This window comes from Drosophila miranda, chromosome XL, assembly GCF_003369915.1.
Source record: "Drosophila miranda strain MSH22 chromosome XL, D.miranda_PacBio2.1, whole genome shotgun sequence".
NCBI lineage: Eukaryota > Metazoa > Arthropoda > Insecta > Diptera > Drosophilidae > Drosophila > Drosophila miranda.
Genome location: NC_046673.1, coordinates 15,114,279 through 15,138,944, shown reverse-complemented (window position 1 = coordinate 15,138,944; position 24,666 = coordinate 15,114,279). Strand labels below are relative to the sequence as shown.

At 46.0% G+C, this 24,666-nt stretch overlaps 3 protein-coding genes and 1 long non-coding RNA gene across 8 annotated transcripts; 2 read left to right on the top strand and 2 right to left on the bottom strand.

Moving 5' to 3' along the window:
- The first annotated feature begins 271 nt into the window (after positions 1–271).
- On the top strand, positions 272–19,964 carry LOC108157231 (pre-mRNA-splicing factor ATP-dependent RNA helicase PRP16). 2 transcript variants are annotated; one of them, XM_017289191.2, is made up of 5 exons: positions 272–2,075; positions 2,148–2,341; positions 18,050–18,962; positions 19,032–19,173; positions 19,247–19,964. In XM_017289191.2, exons 1-5 carry the CDS (start codon positions 272–274, stop codon positions 19,842–19,844), a joined length of 3,651 nt encoding a protein of 1,216 aa, XP_017144680.1. In that variant the 3' UTR covers positions 19,845–19,964. The 2 variants fall into 2 exon arrangements, with proteins under 2 accessions (XP_017144680.1, XP_033241994.1); XM_033386103.1 differs by lacking the exons at positions 272–2,075; positions 2,148–2,341 and adding an exon at positions 17,540–17,637.
- Positions 3,238–8,744, bottom strand: LOC108157265. 4 transcript variants are annotated; one of them, XM_017289268.2, is made up of 5 exons: positions 7,720–8,744; positions 4,743–4,921; positions 4,604–4,682; positions 4,410–4,514; positions 3,547–3,633 (listed from the first exon to the last, which is right to left on the bottom strand). In XM_017289268.2, the coding sequence occupies exons 1-4, from the start codon at positions 8,270–8,272 to the stop codon at positions 4,438–4,440; spliced, it is 888 nt and encodes a 295-aa protein (XP_017144757.1). In that variant the 5' UTR covers positions 8,273–8,744; the 3' UTR covers positions 3,547–3,633; positions 4,410–4,437. The 4 variants fall into 4 exon arrangements, with proteins under 4 accessions (XP_017144739.1, XP_033241995.1, XP_017144757.1 ...); XM_017289250.2 differs by lacking the exon at positions 4,604–4,682 and having other exon boundaries at positions 3,238–3,633; positions 7,720–8,741; XM_017289259.2 differs by lacking the exon at positions 3,547–3,633 and having other exon boundaries at positions 3,872–4,514.
- Positions 19,860–21,101, bottom strand: LOC108157247 (tenascin). The gene is made up of 2 exons (XM_017289225.2): positions 20,550–21,101; positions 19,860–20,483 (listed from the first exon to the last, which is right to left on the bottom strand). The coding sequence occupies exons 1-2, from the start codon at positions 21,016–21,018 to the stop codon at positions 19,933–19,935; spliced, it is 1,020 nt and encodes a 339-aa protein (XP_017144714.1). The 5' UTR covers positions 21,019–21,101; the 3' UTR covers positions 19,860–19,932.
- An 869-nt stretch (positions 21,102–21,970) lies between these two features.
- On the top strand, positions 21,971–23,280 carry LOC117188930. The gene is made up of 2 exons (XR_004472998.1): positions 21,971–22,853; positions 22,910–23,280. It is a non-coding gene; the product is annotated as an uncharacterized LOC117188930 (long non-coding RNA).
- The last annotated feature ends 1,386 nt before the right edge of the window (positions 23,281–24,666 follow it).

The window sequence follows — 24,666 nt, the reverse complement described above, 5'->3', positions numbered from 1 at the left end:
AATCAAAGTTAAGCTAAGTTATGATAGTCCAGGTTAAGTGAAAAAAGTGAATTCTTGTTAAATTTTTTATATATTAGTGGAAATAAATGAATTCAATTTTAATGCCGCCTCGGCCAGCGTTGCCAGATTTTGGTTGACTACTATCGATAGTATGTTAATACGAAATTTGAACTCCGTGGCAGCACGCACCCATGTTGTCAGCTGTGAGTGAGCAACGCCAACGCAAATTGATAGTTTTGCGGAAAAAAGCAGGAAGCACATATAACTAGGCATGTCCGACGACGAAGCCGGCGTGCATCGACTGGAAGGCACTGCTGGTCAGGAGATACGTGGCGGGCTTGTACTGAAGAAGCCCAGAGATGGCGCTGACTCAACAGGCAGCTTCAAAGTCCCCCAAGGCTCGCTGCTGGGCCTGGACATGCTGGCCGCCAAGCGACGTGCCGAAAAGGAGCGCGGCGACCGCCTGATCTCCTTCAAGGATAGCGAATACGACGACACTGGCTCCAGTACGCCCACTGGCTCGACGCCCGGAATCAGTGAGTTTGCCTTCAAGAAGCCGGACACCAAGAGCTTCGAGAAGTTGAGCCGGCAGCTGCGCGAACATAAGGATGACACGCCCTCGCACACGGGCGGTGTGTCGGAGAAGGCCCGCGAGCGGCTGCGGGAGCACATTCAACGCGACAAGGCGAGGGGCAGGCCGGTCAGTGCATCAACGGCCTCATCCTCGTCCGAGGGTCGCGAGCGGGAAAGGAGGAGAGAGCGAGGAGACCACGATCGACGGCGCCATCGCGACAGAGATCGCGACAGAGACCGAGACCGGGACAGAGATAGAGATCGGCATCGCAGTCGCGATCGTGATCGCTCCATGTCCGAGCGGAGTGTCCACACGCCCAGGGAGCCTGGGACCCCAGGTGGCGGTGGGGTATTGAACAGTTCCTGGGACGATGACGACGGCGAGGGCGGCGGCGGTAGCGGGCAGCGTAATTCGGATTGGGATTTGCCAACACCACGGCGCCATGGTGGCGGCGGCGATTGGTCGGTGCGGAGTGGCAGCAGCAACCGCAGTCGCAGAAACAATCGGCAGGATGACTCGGCCCGCCCGACGCCAGCGCATCGCTACAATCAGTGGGCCAATGACCGGAAGCGCACCGGTGCCACACCCTGGTCCGATGATCCGGAGTCGCGCGACCACTGGGAGGAGGAGCAACGTCGCCTGGACCGCGAGTGGTACAACATTGACGAGGGCTACGACGACGAGAACAACCCCTTCGTGGGGCCCAACTCCGAGTACTTTCGGAAGCGCGAGGAGCAGCTGGAACAGAAGCGAACGAAACGCCTCAGCGCCCAGCAGCGGCAGAACAATCGGGACAATGAGCTGTGGGAGAGGAATCGAATGCTCACTTCCGGTGTGGTTACCAGCATCCATGTGAACGATGACTTTGACGAGGAGGCCGTGGAGCGGGTCCATTTGCTGGTGCATCACATAATTCCACCCTTTCTCGACGGCCGTATTGTGTTCACCAAGCAGCCGGAGCCGGTGGTGCCCGTCAAGGATCCCACCTCGGACATGGCGTTGCTCGCGCGTAAGGGCAGCGCTCTGGTGCGCACCTATCGGGAGCAGAAGGAGCGTCGCAAGGCCCAGAAGAAACACTGGGAGCTGGGCGGCACAAAGCTGGGAAACATTATGGGTGTGCAGCGGCCCCAGGACGATGAGGATTCACGCTACGACAAGGACAATGACACGGCCGATTACCGCAAGGATCAGAAGTTTGCCGACCATATGCGCGATCAGGACTCGGGCGGTAAAAGTGACTTCTCCCGCAAGAAAACCATCTCCGAGCAGCGCCGCTTTCTGCCCGTCTTTGCCTCGCGCCAAGAGCTGCTCAATGTCATCCGGGAGAATTCGGTGATCATCATTGTGGGCGAAACGGGCAGCGGCAAGACCACACAGCTTACCCAATACCTGCACGAAGATGGCTACAGCCAGTTGGGCATGATTGGGTGCACACAGCCGCGTCGTGTGGCGGCCATGTCGGTGGCCAAGCGTGTCTCCGATGAGATGGACACACAGCTGGGTAAGTGCAATCCCTTTTCTTGTCTTTTTTTGGCTTGGATATGCGTGTAATCATTTGTGTATTCTATTGCAGGCGAGGATGTGGGCTATGCCATACGATTCGAGGACTGTACTTCGGAGCGAACGGTCATCAAGTACATGACGGATGGCATATTGTTGCGCGAGAGTCTGCGTGATCCGGATCTGGATAGCTATGCGGCCATCATAATGGACGAGGCCCACGAGAGATCCCTCTCAACGGATGTGCTCTTTGGCCTGTTGCGTGAGGTGAGTGTTCCCTTGCCCCTTTTTTGTTTGTCTTTCATTTGCATCGGTTGTGTGTTGTTGGTAAACATTTAATAGTAATATCAATATAAAGCATTTTACAAACGTTTCATATTCTCGAAATTGTTTCACATTGTCGAAATGTATACAAGACCTACTACATGGTATATAAATATATATTATAAATTGCTTAAAAATGACAAAACTTAAACGGAATATTTAATAATTATTATAAATGTATGTACCTATATACTACATATATATCTTAAAAACTAGTTTTCTTTTTTTCCACTCATTTACGTATTTTTTTTTTTTGTATTCTTTGTGAGAGTTTCTTTTTAGTTTTGTCTCCTGTCGATTTCCGTTTCCGTATTTCCGAGTCGTCTGGGGGTGGGGGGAGGAGATGGGGTTGGGTGTTCCCGTAATTAAATACATAACGAAACATTTCGAATGTCTTAATCCTTGATAATCCTACAATTTCTATTTAGAGATAGTTTTCTCTTTTTTGTGGGATTTTTTTTCTTTCTTTTTTTTATTAGACTTATTTTTAATATTCTTAAATAACAAAGAAAACACATATATATATGCTTGCCATTCACAATGTAGTATATAAATATAATATAATAATAATAATAATCACAAGAAAACAAAAAAAAAATTAATGACAAAAAAAAAAAACAAATATTTAATAAGTCTTTTCGAATTTCACAGTGTGTGTGTGTCTCTCTCTCTCTTTCTGTGTGTGTGTGTGTGTGTGTGTGTGTGTGTTTGTGTGTGGGTGGGTGTGGGTGTCCGATACAAAAGTATTTTGTTTGGATACGATTTTTTTTGGTGGCTCCTCGATCGGAGCTGCAACATTTTTGTTTGAGGGTTCTGTTTCTGTGTGGTGTGTGTGTGTGTATGTATGGGGTACAGTTGTGTCTCGTCTCTGTGTGTCTCTCTGGTATTTTGCATGGTATTTTAATACTGCCAAATGAACATACTACACTCTCTCTCTCTTTGTTGGGGATTTTACCCTGATCTGAATTGCACTTAAAAATTGTACACTACACATTTTTGCAATTTGTATTTGGTACTTTTTGGGGACGTCGGCGCTTATCATCGGAATCATAACTTTGAATACTTATGGTTTTTTTCTTTCTCTTTTTGTTTTTGGTTTTCATTAAGAGTGAAGTAGAAGAGGGGGCGCAAACGGGCGGTTACTTTGAGTGGGAATAGCATTTCTGTCTATTATTTAGCACCAGCAACATGCCCGCATTCATGCCAACGCTGCCCCATTTCACGCACTCCGACATCTGCAAGATACATATAGATTTGTTTTTCACGACGATGTGTATAGAATAAAACACGTACAGCGGGGTACAGAGAGCAAGGCAGAAGCACAAGAAGGTAGAAGGTAGAAGGTGGAAGTGTGCAGAGTGTGGTGGAGTAGGAGTATAGTAAGCGGTAGACGCACACACAAGAGTTCCGTTCCTGCCACATTCAAACAAAATAAAAGCAGGCGGCAACCAACGAATGATGCGCTGCTAAATGAAGGACGGAGGTTGGATGTGGTGGGGGGAATAGCGTGGAGCGTGGAGCGTGTGTTAGAGCGATCGAGGAGGGTTCTCTACTTTGAAAGATATAGTACAATATTTCGGTAAAATTTGTGGCCCGATTCCAAAAGCATCAAATGAGTTAGCAGGGATGATTCTTAAGATTTTCGATTTTCGAGTTTTTTTTTTTAACGGTTATCGGTTCTCTCTCTTCTGTCATGCCGTGTGTTGTTTCTGTCAGTCCTGTTCTTGTGTGTGTGTCGTGTGTGTGTGTTTTTTTCCTCTGTTGCAACTACAATCAATGCATATGGGGGTGGGGGGTGGAGGGTGGTGGTAGGCAGGATTTTGGGTGGGTAAATGTTGTGTTTCGGTTTCTTTTTTTTCTTTGCTTTTGCGTGTGTGTATGTATGTGTGTTTTCCCTCTCTCTCTCTCTCTCTCTATGTGTGTGTGTGTGTGTGTGGGAGATGGCCTCCGCTGCTTGCTCCGTTTATCAGTTAATCAGATGGAGCAGCACGTGATTAGCACTCGTCGTTACCTGTCGCTTTCGGACATCCTGCTGGCGGCTACCGTACCGGCACCAGTACACAAAATGCTTGTTGTTGTTCCACAGACTCTGTTTGGCCTTGCGCGCCAGCGATATCTACAGGCGTGCAGGGGTGTGGAAAGGGAGTAATGCATTAGTTATCGATGGGAATACTATTTCGGGAGTTCCTAATTCGACTTTCTCACTGAAATCTCTCGAGCTCTTTTTTTTGGTAGCATTGTACTTCGGGGAGTCCCAATTCGATTGCGAAAGTGAAACTTGGAACTGTATGTTTGGTTATAGGCATAAAACGAACGTGTGTCTGTTCTCTTGTGTGCTGCTCACCTGATTGCGTATATCCTTCTCGATATGGGGCATCTTCTCCTTGTCGGCAAAGTTGTTGATCCTCAACTCCCATCCATGATTCCAGATATCGGCCAGTGACATCTTGATCAGTTTGTAGGTACCATTCTCACGTATTTTCACAGAAAATATCTCAATGGAATCGGGCTTCGGTTTATTATCTGCATTGGTGGGTAAACAGTACACAGTACACAGTACACAGTACACAGTACACAGTAGACAGTATAGAAAGAAAGAAAGTAGAGTGAGTTAGTGATCTGTGTGCGCTTTTCCATGAATATCAATTGAGAAAACAGGTGACCCGACCGACCGTCGACCGCCAACCAACAAACAAAAACAAAACAAAAAACAACTATGCATACTGCAATTCAGTTATTATTTCAATTGATTTTGATTTAACATTTAAGTAAATTTGTTTACATATAACTAAAAAAAAATGGGGAAACAAAACGGAAACGAGAAAGTGCATTCGCTTTGGTTCTAGAATCACTTGAAATGGTACTACTGCTCGTTGGCATTTGTAATGCAATTTATTCACTTGATGGACTTGAAATGTTCAAATAACAGCCGACTCATTTCATGGATGGTATTATCGGAGACTCGGCAGCTTTTCTGTTTAATCCTTTATTGTGCAACAATCGGCAAGAATGCCTCTGAATGCAGTTCAACTCGAGACTGCAACTCGAAAACAAAATACATGTCGTGTGCCTGCGTCCCATTGCAGTTCGACTTGAGTCTGAGTCTCGCCGATAATACATATTTGTTTTTTATGTGGTTGTTGTTGGTCTGTAGACAAATTAGAAAATTCTGCCCACCACTGATCTAAATAATTGTAGTGGGGGGTTTTTTTTTACCCTGTCTTTCAGTAGGTTTTTGTGTCATAATAATTACAGTGCTTTCTGTTGTGTCTTAACGGTAAGGCAATTACAAACAACCAGGATAGAGTTGTAACACTATATGATGCTGATTGTCATGTGTTGTGTTTATACCGTTGTATTGTTTCGACTGTTGCGCAATCTGTTATAGCATTCGCCACTTAATTTTATATAAAATAATTAGCACTGCTTAGTATTTTACACCCCAACTGCTGATTTTGCCTTCTCCTTGTGTTGCTGCTTCTTTCCCTCGAATGGTTTTTGTCGCTAGTATTTATTTTTATTTTTTATCTGTAGTCTCTAGTATTTCTTTTATTATTTTTTTGTTTTTTGTGCCATGTCCAACCAATTTGCAGGCAATTAAAATTTTTGCGTGGGTGACTCGAGTGAGAAATGCACTTGTTTTTACTCATGTGTCCATATAATAGTCCCCATATAATCACACTAGTAATTTGCGCGTAAATTCCATTAAGCGCAGTCAGTAATTGGGACTAACCTGGACGCTTAAAGTGAAATGTATTGCATTTGGAGTGAGCTCATCTCTCTCCTGATACTAAAAACCGATAAAACATACTCAACGAAATGTTCAATGCATTTCAATCTTGAATGTTCAAGTATTTGCCTTTAATCCATCCCATCGATTGACGTGCAATGCGGGGCCGATATGAAGGGCCGCCGACAGAGCAGACAGAGGGTGGAGTGTTTGACGTACGTGACTACATGGGACTACATATTGTAAATATCATTTGATAAGCACGCATGCGCATTTCTTTGCTGGCAGGCATTGCTGGGTGTACATACAGCGGCGTTGTAATCTGTCACCAGGCACGAGTAATGTTTCCAGGAGGAGAGTGCGGTGCGGGCAGTGCAGGATAATCAGTGGGGTCTTAACAGGTGGAATGGAGAACAAGTAAAAAAAAAAACACACGCACACACACAGCTCCAACGTTTTTATTGATTGTTGGGGGGCTATGGCTAGACACTGATAACTATGGTAAAACCCATATTAATCAGGTTTCTTTTTGATTTTCGGGAACGGAAGTAGGCAATACAGCTTTTAAGCTTCTCAAAAAATGGATTTTAGTAGCCTAAAAAACGAATATCGTTCTGCGGGTGCAGGGTATACGAAGTGCTATTCAAAATCCCCTTATCATTCCTACGCATGTATGCCCTTCCATATACCAGCACGCACACAATGACACACACACACATGCACAGGCATGTGTGATTGCCGCACGTGGTGAGTTGGGTTATTGGCCGGGGCCGGCACGCACACGAGATGCAACACCGCCTGCTGCTGCCGCTGCTGCTGCTGTGTGGGCGCGTGGTGAAATGCAAAAAAGCTCACCACAACATCCACAGCACCCAGACGGCAAACAGTAGTCTCCGCTAAAGAACAACATGTTTTTTCTGAGTGGTATTTCTATACAAATTTCAGATTTCAGTCTGGATTTATAGGAAAAATTACAACACAAAAAAAAAAAAAACCAGAATCAACCTCGAATGTAAGACTCTAGCGAGTTCTTACTGTGCCCCATGGTACAGAAAGAGACAGTAGACGTTAATGGTATGCGTGACATGGAGCACATGATGTGCTTGGGAGTTTTTGGAAAGACACAAGTCAGCAGCCTCCTGCTCACGCTTTGTTTGATTTTACTTTTTTTCTTCTTTTGGTCTGCCTTTGCTTTTGTGTGCGTGCATATGCGCACGCAGAAAATTTTGGAATTTTCTGGCAGGCCAGGCTGTCAGCGCACTGTTGTGAATGGTCGCAAAGCTGACGTCTTGCTGCTGCTCTGCGACCGCGCACTTGCTGGATTTTCGATTAGATAAAAAGCCAGGCCAGGCCCTACGCTTGTATGCAGACATGTACTGGCGTCTGTGCGCTTTTTCATGTGTGCATGTGTGTGCGAGTGTGTGTTTCTGTGTTTCAGCGTTTTTTTGTTTATTGAATGACATTTTAGAATGGCAGAACCCCGCCAAATTCGCCTTAAAAATCCAGCGATTAGCGTAATTGCCTTGAAGTCTAGAGTTCTTTCTTAAAAATTTTCCTACAGATTGGGGGATTTGGGGGATGCAAAACTCACCTTTGGCCACTTTGCATAGGACAATGCCGTACCAGGACGCCACTGGCGTCTCGTTTTCGTCTTGTGTCTCCAGGAAACTGATGCTGCTGCTGCCATTGCGGGGTATCATCAGACCTGGGGCCAGGCCCAAGCCAAGGGGCGGACAGTCCATGTCCAGGGAATCGATATCGCTGGCAGCTGCGGCCGCTGCGGCGGCGGCCGCCGCAGCCGCTGCCTCTGCAGCCGCGCTGCTGCGCACCTCCACAATGAAGCCACACTCGACGACGGCGCAGAAGATGCGCTGCTCCTCGGGCTTGAACCACTTGGATTCGCGCAGTTTTTGCACGGCAACGCTGCTGCCGAAGGTGGCGCTCACCACACCGCCACCGGCCTTCGGCTGCTGCTGCAGCGCCGGTGGCCAGTTAGAGATCGGGGAGCTGGGCGCCGACTGGGAGTAGCCACCGTTGCTGGTGGGTGGCGCTGATGCAGCTGCCGCTGCTGGTGTCGCCTGGCTGTTGTGGCCCTGCAGGGGCCACCACTTCAGGGAGCTGACAAAACTGTTGGAGCGGTTCATTCCAGGCGGGGCGGGGGGCGTGGCCGGTGTGCGCCCAACTTTCACTCGTGGAAAAATGTGTATATGTATGAATTTGTGTAAAGTGCACTTTTCCGCGCTTTTTTCCCCCTTCGATATTCTGGCTTCTTTTGCTTTCTGCTGCTTCTGCTGCTGCTATCGCTGTGCGGCCTTTGTCTTGCTTCTCCCCTCCCCCGGTTGCGCTGCTCCAATTCGCTTTACTTTTAATTATTATTCTGCTCTGCACCCCTCTCTTCTCTATCCCGCAGTCTGACTATCTGTATGTATTTGTGTGTGCAAATGTTTCTTCTTTTTGTTTTTTTTGTTTTTTTGTTTTTGGTTCAGCTTCAGCTGCACGGCAATTTTCTGAACGTTTTTCGTGTTTTTCGACGCTGCGTTGTGTGTTGTGCTTCGTTGGGGCTTTGGGGCTTTCTTGACGGTTGTACTCGCTCTTCAGATACTATAGCTTCGGTTGGCGGCTACGTCAAAAATTTCAATGGGAACAAATGTTGCCCAGTTCGGCTTGCATGTTGCTGGTAGCGCGTACTCATGTTGCTTGAAAACCGGTTTCAGTGGTGGGTTTCGTTCAGTGTGGAAGTTTCTAGTACCCTACCTGGGAGGTTTAATATAAGTATTCCCGGCTTGTTTTCAATAAATGACATTGACTAAGTGACTAAGAATACTATTAATGGAAAATTTCACTTAGACTATTCCGCATACATGTGTACTCTGTGGGCTCTAGACTTAGAATATATGTAGATATTTTTCCAAGGGTATTCAAATGTTGGTTATTTCATGTTTCTTAAAATCCTTACTCTCCCTTAAACTGTGTGGACAGGGTGTGTTGGGACAACAAGGTAGCATACAGCAACAAATGGCATTCCGCTCGCATGTTGCTGGCATGTTGCCAAGCACCACCTCATTGTCTGAATACCCCTTGTTTAAGCAAGAATGTGCAACATGGGCTGGAAATGAGACAGCCGCGAGAGGAGAAACGAGCAAAGCCGACAAAAGCCGAGAGAGCAAAACGCAAAAATCCACCACAACGGGAGAAAAACGTCGCTGCTGGCGTCACCTTGTATAAACCACTTCTCTCTTCCTTCCTCTCCACCGTCCTGCTCTTTCTCTGGATTCCGTTATGCTATTGCTGCTGTTGTTTATTATGCACATCACTCTGCCTCTCTCGCCGCTTATTAGCTGCTGTTTTTATCTTAATTCTTTTAATTCGATCCTGTTGGGAATCTCTTGCTGCACCGATAACAGGTACCCTCGTCTCTCTCTTTCATTCGCTCTCTCGCTCTCGCTCTCTGTGTGCGGTTCTCGTCTTTGGTGCTGCTCTACTTCCGCTCTGACCTTCTTATTTCTGTTCTTTATGAGAAATTTATACATATGCGTTGATTATTTTTGTCAACGTCGTAGTTATTTGTCACAAAGTTCGTCTGCGGCCCGCTGCCCACAGCCACCTACACCCCTCTCGCGACACCTGATACGTCAGAGCACCGCACCGGTGAATATGATTGATGTGAATGACAATGTATCGATTACAAAGATCTGTTATCGTACAGATCATGTGATCGTGCGTACACGCCTCGTAAATGTGCACATATACATACATATGTGTATATTGTGACCAAATAAGGCCAAAATAAACGAATCCCAGACGAGACTGCTTCTGGCTCTATTTTATGGAGCATGGCTAATATCCGTTTGCCTTTTAAATTGTGTTTGAATTCAATAAACGAAGATCAAAGCAAAAATACATACATACATATGAGTGTGCAATCCTAGTCCGGCCAGTAGTACAACGGCTATAACCACAGGGTAATCGCATTATCTGAAGATACCTGAAGCCCTCTACGACCCGCTGTTGAACAAATCCCACCCCACCGCCACCACAGAGACCGACCCCCACTAGTGCCTCCGCCCCCATACAGAGCTGCATCCAATCTTCGGATCGATATTGTCAATGACTCAAGTGGCTCGTCGGTCCATCCAACGCCCGCTGTAATGATTGCTTGCGAGTCGAGTGAAACAAAAATGTTCATTGCCTTATTTTTGTCGATTGCTTGCGTGAAACTTCTCGTGGTGACGTCCCAAAAGTTTGACATTTCCTTGCGTTGGTGGGAGTGTGCCTAGTCACGTACTACATATGTACGAACGAATCGGTCCAATTCGATTTGGGGGCACCAGAGAACATGCCAATTAATTTGACCCATTAAGCGCTGTGCCACACGCCTTTAAAGTGGGCCAATCCCCCTACCTCCGACGACCCACAAGTACATGGCGTCGGGGTCACCACTAATAACCAGCCCTCCACAAGGGCAGGTCCATGCCCAGGGGTGGTATTAAATATAATTAAAAGAATCGTGCTCAAAGAAATTTAATCTATAGACATTTTGATGGGACACCCAACCAAAATGATAGGGGAATGTAGGATAAAAGCTCTTCAGGGAGAGCACCCGCTGTTTTAATGATTATGTCTCTCAATGGGGAAGATGGTTCTAGTTGTACGAAAAAGAGCGATAGAAAAATAAAGGAATATGATTATAGAGTGAAAAAAGTTCTGTTTCGATTGATGCTTAAGCTTTTTATAATTGACTGGGGCATATTTCTTAAAAGTCTTTCAGACCATGTTTGTGATAGAAAACATATGTATGTAGGTATATATTTCCAAGGTAATCTCTGTGCAAATTTAACGAAGAATATTGCCTTGAGTATTTCGATTAATCAATATCGAAATTTGCGATATGATATTCTCCAACACCGGGCCCGAGAGAGCATTTCAACTTCGGCTTTCGCGTTTTGATTTTATTTTTCTCTGTTTTGTTTTCAATTCAAGTTTTTCATTTACTTTTTCTGGTCGGGTCGCCATCGTCGTCGCTGCCGCTCTTGTCGTCTATAAATAGCATTTTGCAACTTGCTGCTTTTTCTGTTGATATTGTTGTTGTTGTTGTTGTTGTTGTTGATTTTTCTCCATAGCTATTTATAGTTTAACCTTGGTTGTTGCTGTTGTTGTTGGAAAACGAGGGGGAGAGAACTGCTCACCTAAAGGTGGGAAACAGCGGTCCCAAGACGGGGGAAGAGAGCGCCGTATGAAGTAGTATGTACATATGTACATATGTATGTATGTGCGTTTTGAACCGCGGCTAATTAGCGCTTAGCCGGTCCAATTACGCTTTGGTATACGTATGGCATACCTCTCGTCATGCACATCTGTGGATGTGTGGATCTGTGGATGCATGCCCTTTGAGTAAAACCCATCTGTTACATCAGTTTCTCTAATTGTCACATTCCACTCGGTATACCCTTCGACACATCTGCGGTATACATGTACATATACTGTAATAGTTTAGTTCATTGCAATCGGGTTAACTATCCTCAATGTTGATCGTACCACATGCGAGTCAAAGAGTACACTAAGCCAAAGAATTTCCACAGAGAGAATGAGAGAATAAGCGGTATACTTGCATTTTTATACATTTCTTCAATCTCGGAAACATCAGTCTCAAATATTTCTATCCGTCTGTCTCAGTAAACTTGGAGACTTTTTTGGGGTTCTGATTAGCGGGTATCCCCTAGTCGGAATACTTGTTGTTTTAGCTTTTATTGAAAATTGCGCAATCAATTTGAAGGCGCGTGTGTAGGTCAGTGCCCAAAAGGCGTCATCGTTCATCGTTTGTCTGAGTAGATAATAACAATGAATATTTGGCGAAAAAAAAAAGGAAAACTACATTGAGATAATTGTGAATGCCCTTACCAGGACCAGCAGCCTAATGCATGCATACCTCTAAATGTTGTCTTCTATTTTTATCAAAAACCTAAAGGTATTGAGACCTAATGAACCAGTGAACATTCCATGAAAATTTCAAGTGAGGTAAGGGTATACCACCTTCGTTTACACGTCTTGGACGACCCTTTTCTTGATGTTCACAAGCAAAAAATAAATGCAGAAACCACCTGTATTTGTTTATTTATACATATAGACTGGTGGTATCACATTTGCATGCGGCGGCTTGGCTTCTTTCTGCTTCCTCGGGGTTGCATAAATAATCAATTTTGAATGAAAAATTTAATAAATAAAACTGTCATCAACGGTTTAGGCCAGTGCTTAGGCCTTTGACAAATTGGAATTTACATACAAATGTACGTGCCACAATCTATCTATCCATCTACCTATCTATCTATCTATCTACCTATCTATCTGTCCAACACAACACACTTATTCCCCCTGTATATGGGTACAAATATGTGCATATACATATGGGGAGTGGAGTGTACCCGAAAGAAACTCGTTTTGTTTTTGGACTACTGTGGGGAGGGGACTACTTAAAGGCTTCGTTTTGCGCATTTTACCGGTAAAATGCTTTCGATATCTGGTAATAACCAGACTTTGTGCTTCTGTCAGACTTCATCGCTGTTTCCGTTTTGTTTCGTTTTGTTTTGTTTCATTTCGTTTTACCCTATTCTACACACATACATATGTATGTACATACATTCTGTTTTGTCTGGGGCTTTGCGGTGGTTGAGAGCGGCCTGCGGTTGACATTCCAAAGTTCAAGCTCCCAGAGTTGCAACACAAATAATCGAACCGAGAGACCAGCTGAAGCAAACGAAAGGAAGTGGAGAGGTGAGGTGAGGTGACAGAGCCTCAAGATGAGGCGGCACATTCCATTGGCGGCACATTATTGAGTCTGTCTAGTCTCCAAACGGCACACGACGAACAGTAGCAACAGCCCTGACAATGGCCCAGGTCAAAGCTTCTCAGAGCTTACATGATGGAATGACAAAACAACATAGAAGCAGAGAGAAAGGCTGACAACGGGTTTCGAAGATGGAAACACCCTCGCTGGCACACTGGCTGGCTGTACCGTACCCCTTAATGATACTCTTGTACATAGGTTCGACATCAGATTTGATATGTGAAATGTGGAACCCAAGAGGATGTCCATTCGGCTCTTCCATGCAGCCTCCTCCAAGTCCACTCTGCTCTTCGCTCCGTCACGTAGCAGTAGCAGAACTGTCAGCCTCAACAGGGGCGTTCTCGGGGCTATTTTCAGACACTTTATAATCATTCAGACGAGGCACGAGTACAAAAGCAAAAGCAACAAAATTAAACAAAAGACAATACAGTCTGGAGCGGCCAGACAATAAATAAATGTAAAATATGTTAAAAAAAAGAGTTGTGTGTGCCTCTACATAGGTATACCCTTGCAGTGGAGGGTATGGCATATTTAGGCAGAACCATGGGAAAAGCAGAGAACTAGAAAGCTTTTTTTTTACTCAAATCGAACTAGAACTATAGTCGTGATAAATTTGATTAAGATATAACATCTATGCCATAGAAGTAGTGGATCTTTACAGGGTATCCACAGCAGTTGTACCCGAAGCGGTGTGCTTCTGTCATGTTTTAACAGCCGTGAGAGTTGCGCTTTCCTTGTGTCGGATAAGAAGGGGAGAGTGGTGTCAAGCGGCACTTTTGGGGACATCATATGGCGGAAGGACTTCTGCACAGCTGTCGGGCAGCGTCTTGGTCGTACGCTGTGGGTGGGGGGAGCAAGAGAGAGATAACGAAAATAATTTGCCGGGAGGGTCTCTCCCAATCTGCCACTGTCTCTTCTCTCTCTCTCTCTCTCTCTGGCTCTGGCTGTCGCATGGTGGTGCGGTGGTGCTTTTCTCTTTACAGTGTATTCACCTCGACCACATCTGCCTATGGAGAGGCAGGCACATACATAACTCGTTTGCGGCTTTATGTGGAGTCACGGGAAGACAAACCCGAAGCCCCGTAGCCACGAAGCCCCGAAGCCCCAAAGCACCGGAGCCGAGTCTTTTGTTGTTTTGTTGTTTTCATTCTTGGATCGGTTTTTATAGATACCCGTAGCATTTGCATATGTACATATAGTATATGATATATAATCATACACATTCCGCATATCTTTTCGTTCTTCGCCTTTTTTGTTGTTTCTTTTGGCACATTTCGGCTTCGGTTCTGTTTTCGTTCGACATTTCATTTCGTTGCGAATTTTTGTCGGCTTTGTTTACATCTTGCGCTTCGTTGGGGTCTTTTATGTTTTGATTTTTAGTTTTTGGCCAAAAACAAAATAAAATCACACAGCACATACACATGCAAATGCGAACGGTGTATGTGTGCGTGCTTTGTTGATGCTGCACCTCCGAAAAGCCCACAAAAACAACCACTTGCTCTCGCTCTCTCTCTCTCTCTCTGTCTCTCTCTTTCTCTCTCTTTCTCGTCTTGGTTGCTGCTGTTCCGCTCTCATTCGGTTCGGTTGGAGAGATGACGAGAGCATGCAATCGGCAAGCTTAATGGAGGACTCGACTGTGGTTCCTACTTTCACGTTTCCATGGCCACAAGTGTCTACATCTTTCCAGCATCTCTGCTGCAGTCCTTCCTTTTATTGACTTGCATTTTCCTGTGTGCCTGTGTGGGTGTATCGGCGTATGGGCGTGTGTTTGTGTGGCAGTGTACATATTACAAAAGTTTATGCCAAACCTGCACATTTGACCCGACCCTAAGGTTGGCAAATGCATAAACAGCTGTTTGGCAAAGCATTTAAAAAGAAACAGCTGTTTAATAAATGTTCATTCATTTAGTGATAATAATTATCGGTCAAGGAATTTCTTCTGAACTCTGGATGCTGGCATATGTATGTCGTCGACTTTCCTCTGGTTCACTCACTGTCTGGACTATGTAATTTTAGCCTCGTCGGGGATCAGTAGAATGCAGCAGGTTCATTAGACTCGCATAATTCATTCCACTCCCACCCAATGGCGCTCGCTGCGGCACCCACACAGCCACAGCCAGCCCCTCATCCAAATCGACATCCAGCAACAACCTCGCGGAAAAGCGTTCTCGCCTCAATGCAAATGTACGGTAAATTGCATTTTCGGCATTTTTAATTGGCAACATACAAATTCATACATATTGAAATATGTACACACACATGCGTAGACCTTTAGCGTTATATTGCCACGCATAGATACAATATGTACTATGTATGTACATGTGTACATAAATATTTTGATGTACTATTGGCGCCAGGAAAACACTTGATTTTCTGCCTGTTTTTCATCTACTAGACAAGGTTCTTGTTGGGGGTTAATGCAATATTTCTGTGTGAGTGAACATGGCGTGGGGGCCATAGCTAGACAGAAAGATGACTATTTTCGTTGCTCAGGCGATTAATTGATAATTAATCGATAAGAGCAGGATGGTACCAAGTCGTACCAATAATGTGACTCAACGCATTCACTCCCGGGCTAGGGGATGTCTCGACTAAATAATAAACAGATCTTATATCATGCATGTGTACGGCTACCAGTACGAGTACGAGTGCAAGTGTCTTTCTGTTGATATACGAGAATGTACATCGGTACAAATGTACTTTTGTTTTTATAGCAATGGATTATTGTCATATCTTGCATTTTGTTGACTTTGTGCTTAAAATAAATCAAATGAAATTCATTTCAATTGCATTTCTTTGGCATATTTGATGAGATGATGCGCCTGCAGCGATTTCCTGCTCACAGAACCGTATTCAATCCGATATTGATGCATTATTTATTCACGAAAGTAATCTTTTTTCTTGGTTTTTTTTCTGTTCTCATGCGTTGATTAATAAATATTTTAAGGGCATTATCTGTTCGAAATGTTCGTAGTATATTTCGTTTTACTTGTAGGCTTCCTGTTTCTATAATAAGATCATGTACATATATATATATATAATATATACAAAAGTAGTACCATACAGCTATGGACGTGCCTGTGTGTTGTTGTTTTGGATTATTTTTCGATGCATTCGAGTATTATATTTCCATAAAAACCTCACAGAACCCCATCTCAAGAGGCCTCTTATCGGAAAACCAATAATGGTGGTACATATACATATGTACTAGGTGGCGCTCGCTCTCTCATTTGCTGATATTATTTTAAGACTTCAATTGAATTAGCAATCGTATTGGCAATATCAGTTGGCGCAGTACCGTACTCAAACGCTCCCGTGATCCTATTCAGAATGCGTTACTCAGAACCGATGTGTGACTCGTTCTGATGAAATACACCTGATGAGTACGGCAACCCGTAATCCCCACATCTGATACTAAAACTAAACCAAACAAAATCTTCAGTTCACTCCCTCAGTGAGTAAGAAATGCCGAGATATCTCTATGTGTACGCACGTAATAAGAACTCGTACTCCCCACAGGCATTATCAGTTGGTTGTCCCAAATCGGATCACATATAGTACACATACATTCATACATATCTATATATATATATATGTATTCGTAGTACCTGCTCTTGATACCATTTACTTATAGACAAAGTAAAAGTTGGTCGAGTGCTTATACCCGGTACGGTACCCATGGTATGACGAAGGTATATCCGTTCCTTTCAAGTATATACATATATGTATATTTATGTAGTCTTGATCACATCTGGATATAGGAGAGAGGAACAAATTTTCTACACTTTAAATCTTTTTCTAAAACCTAATCGAATCTTAGTAGCGAGTAAAATTTAGTCGAAATGTCGGTCTAGGCGTATTTGAACTCTTTTTACAATGCTTAATATTTAAGCTTGATTAGAGAGAAACTATAGTCGACCTTGAGATAATGGTTTTGGGGGATGGGCGGGGGAGTGAGAGAAAGATAGTACAATCAGATAATGGATTAAGTTTCCCGTTAGTTTTGGGTGTTTCCCATGGTGGATTCAACGATCGGTTTATGATCGTGATTTATATCCATGCAATATCCACGAGAAAGGTATTTATTTCTTCTATCTGGCTTTCGATAAGCGATAAGCTATTTTCGTGCGCATCGCCTATCGAAATGGTCGTGACTATCGTAATTGCTGCGACCTGACGTCATCTGTCCAACGAGGTAGAAAAAAAGATAGTGGTAAAATGAATGCGCGATTTGCGTTGCGTTACCTGCCAGGCTAGTGCTATCCATACCAGCATCATAAATAATTCCCACACACCACACAGATGCACGGACGCAGCCGCAGAGGCAGACACAGACACAGACACAGACACATGCATGGCTCAGTGTATGTGTTGCATATGCAAGTAGATAAGCTGCATAATAAAGCACACATTACGAGTAGGTTGAGTTGTGTTGTTGTTGGATTGCAAATTGCTGGCTGGTTTGGTGTGTGGATTGTGGATTGTAGATGACGGATTGTGGGCTGTGGACTGTGGCGAAAATTCTGTTAATGCGCAGTTTGCTCGGTTACGGGGAAGGGGATGGGATGTTGTTGCTGCGTTGGGCGAAAACAAAAAGGAAACGAAACCCTGCTTTCATTCTTGTTCCTTCCCATACATACACACATACATACATACATACACACCTATGTAGGTACATGGCGTACGTGTGTTTCAGCATGTTCGCCTGCTGCTGTTTCTGCTGCCCTCCTCCCTTAAAACCGACGAGGCTAAGCCGAAGCTGCAACGGCTCTCTCCCACTCTTTGTCTCTCTCTGTTCCTCTCTCCTTCTCTGCTTCTCTCTCGTTTCAAAGTTTGCTTTCACACAGCTTGCCAAGGGATAGAGCAAGCGAGAGAGAGAGAGAGAGGGTGACGTGGGGTGACCTGACCCCTTGTGGGCTTTGAGAAATTCGTGGAATGATGTGGAATGCCTTGACCCACTGCAGCGCCCGGTCAACGACTCGCCGGCCAAGCTGGCGGGGATTTTGGGTCAGACCATGGGCTCTTCTTGCGATGAATGACCTAAACAATGTGTCCCTCTTCCCACGATTCCCATTCACAGATTGTGGCCCGGCGACACGATCTGAAGCTAATTGTAACCTCCGCCACGATGGACTCCACCAAGTTTGCAACATTCTTTGGGAACGTGCCGACATTCACCATACCGGGACGCACCTTTCCCGTCGACGTGATGTTCAGCAAGAACACCTGCGAGGACTATGTGGAGTCGGCGGTGAAGCAAGCGCTGCAGGTGCATCTGACGCCCAACGAGGGCGACATGCTCATCTTCATGCCCGGCCAGGAGGACATCGAGGTGACGTGTGAGGTGCTCGAGGAGCGTCTGGCCGAGATCGACAATGCCCCAGTGCTGAGCATTCTGCCCATCTACTCGCAGCTGCCCTCCGACCTGCAGGCGAAGATTTTCCAAAAGTCCGGCGACGGGGTGCGCAAATGTGTTGTGGCCACCAACATTGCGGAGACCTCGCTGACCGTGGATGGCATCATCTACGTGATCGACTCCGGCTACTGCAAGCTGAAGGTCTACAATCCGCGCATCGGCATGGACGCCCTGCAGATCTATCCCATCTCGCAGGCGAATGCCAACCAGCGGTCGGGTCGTGCCGGTCGTACCGGCCCCGGTCAGGCCTTCCGGCTGTACACGCAGCGCCAGTACAAGGACGAGCTGCTGGCCCTCACTGTGCCGGAGATTCAGCGCACCAATCTGGCCAATACGGTGCTGCTGCTTAAGTCGCTGGGCGTGGTGGATCTGCTACAGTTCCACTTCATGGACCCGCCACCCCAGGACAACATCCTCAATTCGCTCTACCAGCTGTGGATCCTGGGCGCCCTGGACCACACGGGTGCCCTCACCACCCTGGGCCGTCAGATGGCCGAATTTCCACTAGATCCACCGCAGTGCCAAATGCTGATTGTCGCCTGCCGCATGGAGTGCAGCGCCGAGGTGCTTATCATAGGTGAGAGAAAAGACTCGAAAAAGGAGTAGCTCTCCTGATCCTTTTCATGACACTCTCTCTACTCTATAGTTTCCATGCTGTCGGTGCCCTCGATCTTCTATCGCCCCAAGGGACGCGAGGAGGAGGCGGACGGAGTGCGCGAAAAGTTCCAGGTGCCCGAATCAGATCATCTGACCTACCTCAACGTGTATCAGCAGTGGCGGCAAAACAGGTAAGTGTGAGCCCCCCAGCGGCAGGGGATCACAGACCAGATTTCACATTGCGTTGGTCCCCCTCTCCCACAGCTACGGATCGTCGTGGTGCAACGAGCACTTCATTCATATCAAGGCGATGCGGAAGGTGCGCGAGGTTCGTCAACAGCTGAAGGACATCATGACCCAGCAAAAGATGAGCGTCAAGTCGTGCGGCACCGACTGGGATATTGTGCGAAAGTGCATCTGCTCGGCGTACTTCTACCAAGCGGCACGGCTCAAGGGCATCGGTGAGTACGTGAACCTGCGCACAGGCATGCCCTGCCATCTGCATCCCACCTCGGCCCTGTATGGGCTGGGCACCACCCCCGACTATGTTGTCTATCACGAGCTGATTATGACGGCCAAGGAGTATATGCAGTGTGCCACCGCTGTGGATGGCTACTGGCTGGCCGAGCTGGGGCCCATGTTCTTCTCCGTGAAGGAGTCGGGACGCAGCGGCCGCGAGAAGAAGAAACAGGCCGCCGAGCATCTCAAAGAGATGGAGGAGCAAATGTTGCAGGCCCAGCACGAGATGGAGGAGCGCAAACTAGAGGCGGCCCGCCAAGAGGAGCAGATGGCCGCCAAACAGGAGATAGCCACGCCAGGCACTACCACGCCCCGACGCACACCGGCCAGGATCGGCCTCTAAACGAGCGGCAGTGGATTAGGATCGATCAGGCAATGAGATCTGCATAAATCATTTTATTTGATAAGTTGAACAGCTTTTTTTCTATTTTCTAATAAAGAATCAAAGAAATCGGAATCAAAAGTCCAATCCAGAGGTGGGTTGGGATGCTTCCGCCACTCTCCAGCACGCATTGGTTGTCCTGGACACTGTGGTGGGCACTGCAGCGGCACTCGCCCCACTTGCACTCCATGGAGGACGTTGGAGGCAGGAGTCGGGATTCACCTGCCATCAGAGGATGCATTTGGCAGTCGCTGTTGGTGCGACAGTAGGCACCAAACGGCACTATGGGCTCGCAGATAATCCGCTCCAGCTGGTTTGTATCCACTGCATTCTCCTCTTTCGGGATGGCGTTGGCGACCTTTCTGGGATAGTGTGTGGAGCGACAGGCACAGCGATGATCCTGGCACTGGCCACCGGAACCAAGGCTAAGCTGGCAGGCCGTGCTGCTGTCGCAGCCATCGCCGTAGCCCGATCCAGTGATGCACTTGGTCATGTTGCGGTTGTGGACATAGTTGACGGCACAGCCGCACTTCTTGAGCTGCGGCAGGCAGAGCAAGGCACCGCAGCTGCCGCAATCGGTGTCGTTCACGCAGCTGGACTCTGTAGGTGATCATAGGAAGCAATATCTTAGTTTGGGATCGCGTTTCTTGGGAAGCAGCCACTCACCCAGGACGGCCAGACAGTGTCCCTGATGGGACTCAAAGTTTGATCGACACAGGCAGCGATTTTGCGATGGGTGGCAGGAACTGAATTTGTCCGCCAACTGGCACTGGCGATGGAATTCGCAGCGTTCGTCCAGTCGCACCACCTCCGCGAGGCAGCGTCGCTTGTCCTCGCTCGGAACGAATCCGGAGGAGCAGGAGCACTGCTCCAACTTCTTGTTGCACTCGGCATGGTCCTGATGGCAGGGACAGTGGCCGCCAATGATATTTGTGACCTTCTGTACCATGGGCTTGCAGTCCACGCGCTGACCCGAGTCACGTGCTGTACAGGTGCAGGTCGCATTGAGGCATCGTCCGCGCTCAAACTGGAGGCACTGGGCATCGGTGGAGCAGCTTAGCTCCAGGATCTCCTCGGCCAGGCAGAAGCCAGCCAGAAATATAACCATTAATCCGTAATAATGCATTATTTGCATTAATTTTATGAAATAACCTGCGATTAAGTTGTATATCTTTCACAGCTAGCATTAACCGTTAGAAAGCTCAGCTTAAGAGTTGCGGTAAAAGCTTTTTTCTTACTGTCGATTCTATCAGGCAGTCTGGCAACGCTAAGCTCATCGATGTTTACCAGCACTGTCCATGGCATTTTACAACAAGGTTGAAGAACATCGTTCTTTTAAGAAAAATTAACTATCGACTGGATGGAACAACTCGAGCAGGGTGACCATTTACGGTATATTATATTATATACCATAGACATTAAGTTGAAACACTATCCATACAGTATATAGATAGGCCCGTTCATACACCTTACATGTCGCAAACGAACTTTCTGGATAAGATCGCAGGGTCTTTGGCTCTGGCGTTCGTCTACCGCCGCGCAGAAAAAGCCAGTATTTTAAAGATACGCAAATCCAAGCCTTTGGTAGGCTATATCTCAGACAAATGAGGCCAGATCGGTGATCGGTCAACTCTCCCAGGATAGTCGGGGTCCTGACTGTCGAACGGCATCAAAATGTCGACTACGAAAATGAGGCCGATTTTTTGCAAATTTAATGATGTAACCATCATGATTTTTTGCGAAAATCGTGAAAAATGGATGTCCCTTTTTCCGATTGCAGTCGATTGGCAGGACTCTTCCGATCACGGAAAGACATGCCACGCCCCGATCGGTCCATAAATAGTCGAGATATAGCGTGCAGAAGAAACCAGTATTATAAAGATACGCAAATCCAAGCCTTTGGTAGGCTATATCTCAGACAAATGAGGCCAGATCGGTGATCGGTCAACTCTCCCAGGATAGTCGGGGTCCTGACTGTCGAACGGCATCAACATCTCGACTACGAAAATGAGGCCGATTTTTGGCAAATTTAATGATGGTTACATCCGTTCCACCGATTTTTGGCAAATTTAATGATGTAACCATCATGTTTTTTTGCGAAAATCGTGAAAAATGGATGTCCCTTTTTCCGATTGCAGTCGATTGGCAGGACTCGCCCGATAATGCAGAGCCATGCCACGCCCCGATCGGTCCATAAATAATCGAGATATAGCCAAAGAAAATATGAAAATGTCGGCATTTTTGTCGCAAGTTGAAGATTGTTGTTGTACCATAACAAAAATCGGTAGATTTTTGTTGTAGAACAATTAACAACAACAAGCCAGGTTTGTATTATTGTTTTCTCCGCTATTTGTGGCCCGATCAGTGTGATGGCTTCCTGTGATCAAAGAAGTGCACCCGATTCAATGGAGCCCTTATCTCGGATCCAGAATATTTTTCCCAATCAAACATAATAGTATTTATCTATTTATTTTATTATTCGACAACGGAATCAGAATAATCCTTATCTAACTTATTTCTATCTTAAAAAATAACAAAAAATTACAAAATCATGCATGAAATAGGAAAAATTCTAGAATCAACCGTCTGATGGCTCCTTTCCCCTGGCAAAACTCAAATCGCATCGCAGCTGGCAACGCACTGTGCTGACGAAAAGCCCAAAAGATGGGCCCATTGTTGCCATAGTTGGTCTGGTGGAGATTAACCACAAAGGTTGGGTGGGCTTAGGCTCCAGGCAGGCGCACTCAAGCCCATCCTACTAAGCCGGTCAGGGCAATCGATGTTAACCACTAGGAGGTTATAGACATAGATCTGAGCAGCAATGGTCCTTCCATCTTAGAGGGAGGAGATATGCACGACACGAAATCTGCGAACTTTCTGGATTAGATCCCAGGCTCTTCGGCTCTAAGCCAGGTCTGACGCCCATTCATACGCCGCCGAATCAAACGATGGGCTACAGCTTCAAAACGGGTAAGTGAATCAGTGTACAATTGTGGACATATTTTAAAATATATCTTGATTCACAGAGGACTTATGTACCCTTCGCTTTGCCACAAACCGAGTCGTATCAGAATTACTCCGCCAAAAGGAGTCCTATCCAAGCATTACCGAGGCGTATTCGAGATAGACCGATTCCAATCCCAGCCAGACAGAATCGTATCCCAGCAGGACAGATGCGCACCCCTGCATGATCCGAACGTAAGAAGCCATCGTCATCCTTCGACCTGGCCATCGACAACAAGGACTTTGACAATGACAACCAAGGGAGAGGCTACGCGAGATACTAGATATTATATAGATATCGTTGTTCTTAGGTTTAAGATAGATACAAATGTTTTCCACTTGTTTATTTATTTGTACTAAGCTAAGTTTTGATCAATAAAGTTATTGAAAATCATCCTTGCTGTTTTCTGTATTGGGGAAACCATACCGATTACAAAAAGGCGTGGCACGCCCAGATCGGTTCACAAACAGCGGAAAAAACTAAATTTTTTCCATTGGGAAAAGGTCCTTGATCCTTGATAAGGACTTTATCAAATCAGGAACATTTTTCCAATCCCAGGAAGCCATCGCACGCCCAGATCAACCCACAAACAGCCCAGAAATCTAAATATGTATATTTGGGGTTGTTGAAGTCCTTGCCGAAGGATCAAGGAAATTTTTCTGATCACGGTGGGCCATGGCACCTTCCGCTCAGGCCACAAATAAGGGAGAAAACAAGATATTTATGTCTTGGAAAGACATCCTTGATCCTTGGTCCTTGATAGGGACTGCATTAGATCAAAGATGCTTTACCGAACACAGGAAGCTGTCGCACTTCCCGATCGGGCCCCAAATAGCCGAGAAAACTAAATATGTATGGTTAGGGTTGTTGAAGTCCTTGCCGAAGGATCAAGGAAATTTTTCTGATCACGGTGGGCCATGACACCTTCCGCTCAGGCCACAAATAAGTGAGAAAACAAGATATTTATGGCTGGAGAAAATATCCTTGATCCTTGGTCCTTGATAAGGACTGCATTAGATCAAGGATGCTCTTCTGAACTCAGGAAGCCGTCACATGTCCCGATCGGGCCACAAATAACGGAGAAAACAGAACTGGCTCGTAACTGGCTTTGAAAATGTAGTTCAAGAAATCACCGATAGGGGCGCCACTGTACACAAAAAGAAAACTTGCGTCAAATGGCTGGGATACCAGGCAAACAGAAATCAGCAGAAGGTAGCTGCATTTTTTAAATTTGCAGGCCCCCAAAAGTATGCCACAATATTTTTTGCATTTGCTCCAGTTACCTTCTGCTGATTTCTGTTCGCCTGGTATCCCAGCCATTTTACGCGAGTTTATTTTTTTGTACGGTGGCTCCCCTATCTGTGATTTCTTGAACTACATTTTCAAAGCCAGTTACGAGCCAGTTCTGTTTTCTCCGTTATTTGTGGCCCGATCGGGACATGTGACGGCTTCCTGAGTTCAGAAGAGCATCCTTGATCTAATGCAGTCCTTATCAAGGACCAAGGATCAAGGATATTTTCTCCAGACATAAATATCTTGTTTTCTCCCTTATTTGTGTCCTGAGTGGAAGGTGCCATGGCCCACCGTGATCAGAAAAATTTCCTTGATCCTTCGGCAAGGACTTCAACAACCCCAAATATACATATTTAGATTTCTGGGCTGTTTGTGGGTTGGTCTGGGCGTGCGATGGCTTCCTGGGATTGGAAAAATGTTCCTGATTTGATAAAGTCCTTATCAAGGATCAAGGACCTTTCCCCAATGGAAAAAATTTAGTTTTTT